Raw genomic sequence first — 6,922 nt, 5'->3', positions numbered from 1 at the left:
CTAAAGATGACATTAAATAACCTAGTCAGCCACTCCAAACCTACCTGGCTCGTGATGTAGAGTGTAGTGTGATAAAAAAATTTTAAAATAAAAGAGAGTGTAGTACACGCATCATGATGAGAATGTAATAAATGAGAGAGGTATGTTTCTCAAACTAATAAGTGATAATTTAGGTATGAAACTTACACTCTCAACAATTTAGATATGAAATTCAAAAAAAATATAATAGTTCAAACACATTTTTAATACTTATCTCTTTAATTATACGACTTATTTTTACGTGCAGACAAAGAACAAACGTTCACACTCACTTTATGGCATCCATTTCAAGATTCATGATATCATTGATTTTTAACTTGAGTATAAGGGTGGATCTACGTAAAAATAAATAAAAATCCTCATTTTTACACCTAAAGAATTTAAAAATAAAGGGTCGTCACTTCACCCTTGCTAGAGAACTTTGAGAAAGGCGATGTAGTCGATGTTGTTTTACTAAGTAAGATAAGGCAAGAAGCAAGAGCATAGCAGCTGCGCGAAAGCCCTGGATCGATTTTCCTCAATGCCCTTTGAGTTGAGTCTATTACATAGGGTTTGCTTAATACAGTTTGCATTTCATATGTGGTTTGCATGCGATTTGCATTTTCTATGTGTGGAGAGTTTATCTAGTGCGCACACAATGCTCATTACAGAGTGTCCATCCAAAAGCAGAGGTTGTGACAGAGATTAGGAATTTTTTTTTAAAAATTAAATAGGAAAGAAATCTTATTTTCTCGAGTTATTTTTTAATTTTTTTTTTGTATTAATAGTGTTAAACTATTTTTTTCTTTGAAATTGCATTAAACTAATTGTGACATGACATGTAATATTAAAAAAAAATAGTTCGATGTACTAAACCTATTGTAAAGTTGAAAGATAAAATAAATCCGGCGCCATATTGAATAGTGATTCATGGCTGACGCCCACACGTTAGAACAACTACTCCATCAATGGAATCTTCCATTTCTTTCTTTCTCAACTAAATTCCTCTCCGGCGGTGGAACGCTTCTAATAATCTTCAACGCCTTTCCTTAATTCTTACATAAATAAATAAATCAATCCCCTTTGTACTACTGCTGAAAGCTTCTTCTTGTTCTTCTTCTTCTTCTCATCGGAGGAGATATGCCGAGCTTAATTGTCAAAGTTTATAGCTTACTCTTCAAGTACAACCTTAATCGCCGATTACAAACTCTAATCCAACCCCCAATTTCACACCCTTTTAACGGTGTCGTTTCACGCGCCGATGAATCCATTATCACTTCTAACCCTAGTTTCTCTAACGATGGAGTTGCAACCAAGGACCTTCATATTGATCCTTGTACTTCTCTCTCCCTCAGAATCTTCCTCCCTCAATCTGCACTCATTTCGTCGAGAAATTCGGATTCCGGTGAAGGGGTTTATGGGGGTTATGTACCCGATAATAAAAATGGAAAATTTTGCAAGAAATTGCCGGTGATTTTACAGTTTCATGGTGGTGCTTGGGTGACTGGGGGTAATGATACAGTTTCTAATGATAGTTTTTGTACGAAATTGGCGAAATCTTGTGATGCTATAGTCATTGCTGTTGGGTATAGGTTGGCACCCGAGAGTCGGTTTCCCGCTGCGTTTGAAGATGGGGTTGCGGCGATTAAGTGGTTAGGGAAGCAAGCTAACTTGGCGGAATGTAGTAGATCGAGTTTGGATAAGAGGATTGTTAATGGAGGGAAGCATAGGGGAAGGCAAATTGTGGATGGATTTGGGGCTTCTATGGTTGAGCCTTGGTTAGCAGCTCATCTAGACCCTTCAAGGTATATAATTTCGGTTACTGATTCTTCTGTTATACATATTGAAGGTTTTGGAATAGTAAATCAGTACTAGTAGTTTTGATTTCTTCCTTTATCTAGTTTCGATTTAGTATTCCTGCTGACTTCATTTTTATACGGTGGTGTTTGCGGAGTTAAAGAAAGAAAGTGTGATGTTCCAACTTGTGATCTTAAAATGCCATCACATTTCTATGGATGAAGGAGCATTTCATTAAAGATAAGATGAGAAACTTAAAGCTAGAGAGGCTTCAGACATAGATATGTGTCGGTCTTTTTGAATAAACGAAAAGTGTCATATAAAATAGAACAGAGGGAGTGCCAGCTAAGCGAAGTAATTTCAGCTTCTATTTTGGATAGTAGAGGTAGTTGTTTGAGGAATAATTTCCTTAATATGGAGCACATCATCTCTAGGATTATGCAAAAACATGCATCTAATTACGCAAAGTACTAGTGATTTACTCCCCCCCCCCCTCTTCCCCCGTCCCCACTATTGAAAATGCTGTTTACCTTTGATTCCCTGAGCAGTAAGCTAAACAGATATGACCGTGTAATGGTGTTTTAAGTCTCCAGGCCTGGGAAACAGGGAGTTTTGAGAGGCCAAATTAGAGTTGTAGTGAGATGGCGTGACAAATTCCGTATGGTAGGACCAGACTCTACTATGAAATCATAACTAAGATAAATGATCCTCCTCAAAAACCTGCTTCTCCTTTTGAATATTGTCTGTTTATTAGGTGATCTTTAGAAGCAAAAATGAACCCAAATTTCTTTCCTTTTACACTATACATGTTAATTTGTTAAATTGCTTATGAGAGATGGAAATGATCATGACTTGAGGAGAATATACTAGAAAGTGCTTGTAACTTTGGTTCAATCTGATCTTATAGGTGTGTCCTCCTTGGAGTAAGCTGTGGAGCCAACATCGTGAATTATGTTGCACGATATGCTGTTGAGGCAGGGAAACTTTTGGATCCTATAACAGTTGTGGCTCAAATTCTAATGTACCCTTTCTTTATCGGCAATATTCCTACACATTCAGAGATTAAACTGGCAAACTCTTACATCTATGATAAAGCTACATGCATTCTTGCTTGGAAACTTTTCCTCCCGGAAACAGATTTTAATCTGGACCATCTAGCGGCAAATCCCCTTATACCAGGAAAAGAGACACCCTTGGACTTAAAGCATATGCCGCCAACACTTACAGTGGTTGCACAGTATGATTGGATGCGAGACAGAGCTATTGCTTATTCAGAGGAACTTCGAAGAGTGAATGTTGATGCCCCTCTTCTTGATTACAAGGATGCTGTGCATGACTTTGCTACCCTTAGCGTCCTTCAGAAAACGCCTAAAGCTCAAGCTTGCTTAGAGGACATCTCAATATGGGTCAAAAAATATATATCCCTCAGAGGCAATGAATTTTCATATTGAGTTCAGAAAAGAATCAGAATGGAGATGACACAGGTTCCTGCTCTAAGGCTGTCTGCCAACCTCCTTTCATTACATATGTAGTTGCAAAATGAGAATTTTGTTTCGAATTTTTGTCCATTTTAGAAGTTTAAGGGGTAAATCGTTTCATTTATTAGTTCATGATCATTCTTTTATATACCGGTTTGTAGATTGTAGTGATGTACATAGCTTAAGACTTCAGAGGAAACACTGAAAATTAATGTAAATTTGCTCTTTAATGTAATGTGTTCCCCTTTACGGTTTCAGCTGCCTGGGGGACCATTTAATGAGAACCTTGGGCTCTATTTGTCAATTAAACCCTCTTACTCATAACTTTACCAACTAAATTCTTTAACCTATCAAAACACAACATTTTAAGCCTTTTTCTCCTTCACCCAATGTGCGTGTAATAGACTTGATTACCTATGGAATTTTACGTCATTTTAAATGTTATTATAAGAAATTAAGTGTTAAAAAAATCAAATAGATCAATTTTGAAAATTTTCAAATAGCCATCCTTTCATATTTGGTCACAAATTGAGCACCAAATTCATACTCAATAGATAAAATTTTTCCCATTTAACTTGTAAATTCAACTATACAAATTCACCGCCACAAGCCCAATGAATCCCAATCAAAAAATTTAATTAATTTTATTAATTCACAAGACCATTTGTTATTTTCAAGGTTATCAATGAAGTTTTAAAATTGGATCTTTTCTTCTACTTAGTTATTTGCTAACTGAACTTTGAACTCATTGAAACTCAGTATTTCAGACCCTTTTTTTGACCTATCATCCTATGCCGCATTTTTGTCCAAAGTGTGTGTGATACACATATTTTGTGCGCGTGAAACCTCAAAAAAAAGACAACAAATATCAATTTTTACCTAATTAAGAATCATCTTCTTCCCCTTTTATTCACTCACAATTGTTGAACAAAAAAAGGCATCTTCTGCGGCTTTTCTACTCTCAAAATTTTCTAACCAAATCTTTTCTCCATTAGATGTATCACCATAAACCTCCATCAGATTGCCAAAATCAAATTGAAGTCCTTAAGAATCTTGAACTTTGGAATATAAACATGTTGTAGGGAAAAGATGCTGGAAGTTGCTTTTTCAATTTCCTTGCCAATTGATTTAGGGATGAATTTGGTAACCAATTTTTTCAACTCACATAAACTTGCTTGTTTTTTCATGATCTCAACCATCTTTCTACGGATTTGAGATCTATTTTTAATTATGTGTGCTCTTCTTCTTCTTCATCTTCGAGGAAGACCCCAAAAATGCTCCCCATCTATTTTAGCAAATTTGTCCAATTTCTTTCAGTTTCTTCTAACAAAGTAATGACTCCTAAACTTTCTTCAGATTTGTAGATTTGAATGTAGCTTTCTTTTTTGTGGGAAGAAAAATGAGGAAGAAAAGAATAAGGGGAATGACGATGGTGATGGTGGGTTGGAGGAGGTGGAGGAAAGGTGAGAGAAACAATAATTTTATTTTATTTTTTAAAAACGGAAAACTTTTTATTTTTGCCTTTTATTTAACATTTTTGCTTAATAATTAAAAAATAGTTATGAAGATATTATGACATGGCATTAGTATATGTAATATGGATATGCCATGTCATTTATGTAAAGGAGAGTAAGCTACACACATGGTTGAAGGGGTTTAAAATTTTTATTTTAATTGAGTTTAAGAGTTTAGTTGGCAAATGATTAAATAAAAGGGTCCATAATCTCATACAAGTACAAGGGTCCATCAGACCATTTACTAACAATCACCTTTCACATTATCCACGTCTCCTTTCTGAAATCAACTAACAAAATAATAATCTCAATGTTTTTTAAACTTAAAAAAAGAAAATTTCAGAAAAAGTGGGGTGGGTGCAGAACAAAGGGATTTTGACTGATTTGTATGAAAAAAATTAGAATGGAATGAAGAAGAAAAGGAGAAGAAGAGTGGATGTGGTGGATAAATTTGATGACTAAGAAAGTAAAGGGCCGAAGAAAGAAGAAAGTTAGGGGCTGGGGTGAGGGTCGGAGGAGAGAGGGCTTGGGCAGAAGAAAAAAATTGTGGGCGGGTGGGTGGGTGGGGAGGGTTAAAGAAGATGTTCTTTTTTTTAAAATTTTGTTAAATTGATTTTTTAAAAGTAAAAATATTGTTCTAACTCGCTTTCCAACGCATTTAATCACGCAAATTTCCAACTTAAGCAATATTAATGCCATATAAGCTCGGTCAATGGACAAATGGATATAAAATATTTGTATTATGATGAGTTTAAGGGTTTAATTGGTAAAGTGATGAATAAGAAGGTACAACTGACAAACAAAACCAAGTAGAGAGGTCTCCTAGGTCATTCCGCTTTTTCACTGCCAATGGAAGAAATGAAATGCTTACACCATCAGTATGTAAGGTGTTCATTATTTTTGAAGTTAGTTACTTGACACGGCCAACGTACATCAACAATATGACCAGTGTAGTCCCATATAATAGGATTTGTACCTCTACTTTAGAGGTCAGATATAGATAGGCTATTTCCGATATCCCCAACTGAAGACAATTTGAAAAAAGACGTAATGAAAGTACAAGAAACAATAGATAATAACGAAAACAACAGATAGTAGAAGAATAGTACTACAACAATAATCTTATAATCAAACTATACGAAACAACAGATAGTAACATAAATCGAAGAACAAGAAATTACATGAGTAGTACTACGACTACTAGTTAGGGCAACAAGACAATACACTCTTACCTACTAGTATATATGCACCCTTTTACCCTAATTCGTGTCCTCCACACCTTCCTCTCTAAGATCATGTCTTTGGTTAGCTGCAATCGTGTCATGTCATATCTAATCACATTTTTATTTCTTCGGTCTACCTCTACCTCTACTGAATTCATCCACAACCAACCTCTCACATCTTCGAACTTGAGGCATTCGTGCATCTCCTCATCACACGCCCGAACCATCTAAACCTCACTTCACATGTCTTGTCTCCACCGAAATCACTTTCATGTTGTCTCGAATATCCTCATTTTTAATTCTATACTTGCCATTGTTAAGAGTATAGAATGATGTATACTCGTGAACGAAATATTGTGTCATTAAAGCATATAAGAGTTTGTCATTATGTTGGTTAATCTGAAAAGATGAGTAGTTGACTACAGAAATATGCCAGCCATCTCAAGAATCAAAGATGACATTTTCTGATTTGAATGTTCTCCTATGTGAACATTCTTGAATTTCATTGTGTGGTCAAATAGAAACTGCTGAGTTTAGTCAGCTCAAATTCGATGAAAAATAATACATAATGGGTTTAAATTATCCATTAACAAAGAGGAAAATTAACTTTTGTTTGACCCGTTACGTTCTTTGCTGTTGCAGCCTTAGTTTCCAGAATTGTTCAAACTATCAATCTTGTAGAAAATAAAAGCAGGATTTACTACTCCCTCCATTTCTTTTTACTTGTTAAATTTTGACATGACACACCTATTAAAAAATAATAATTGGTATAGTGAGTTTACTATTTTACCCCTATTAATTGATAGAGTTTAATATATTTATTCACTATATTTTTCAAAGACATTAATTCAATGTTAATAAATTGAGGGTATAACAGAAAATAAAAAAAATT

The 6,922-nt window shown here is 34.9% G+C and overlaps 1 protein-coding gene across 1 annotated transcript; it reads left to right on the top strand.

Annotated features, from left to right (window-relative positions):
• The first annotated feature begins 939 nt into the window (after window positions 1-939).
• On the top strand, window positions 940-3,548 carry LOC129880436 (probable carboxylesterase 11). Its single transcript, XM_055954471.1, has 2 exons — window positions 940-1,823; window positions 2,723-3,548. The coding sequence occupies exons 1-2, from the start codon at window positions 1,159-1,161 to the stop codon at window positions 3,264-3,266; spliced, it is 1,209 nt and encodes a 402-aa protein (XP_055810446.1). The 5' UTR covers window positions 940-1,158; the 3' UTR covers window positions 3,267-3,548.
• The last annotated feature ends 3,374 nt before the right edge of the window (window positions 3,549-6,922 follow it).

This window comes from Solanum dulcamara, chromosome 2 (genome assembly GCF_947179165.1).
Source record: "Solanum dulcamara chromosome 2, daSolDulc1.2, whole genome shotgun sequence".
NCBI classification, from domain to species: Eukaryota; Viridiplantae; Streptophyta; class Magnoliopsida; order Solanales; family Solanaceae; genus Solanum; species Solanum dulcamara.
The sequence above is the reverse complement of the archived record's forward strand: the minus strand, read 5'-3'. Positions and strand labels throughout refer to the sequence as shown.

What these genes read in the sequence shown, in the direction of transcription:
- LOC129880436 (XM_055954471.1), top strand. Translation starts at nt 1,159, where the DNA reads ATGCCGAGCTTAATTGTCAAAGTTTATAGCTTACTCTTCAAGTACAAC. An exon ending in GCTCATCTAGACCCTTCAAG is followed by an intron (nt 1,824 to 2,722) that starts GTATATAATTTC and finishes CTGATCTTATAG; the next exon opens with GTGTGTCCTCCTTGGAGTAA.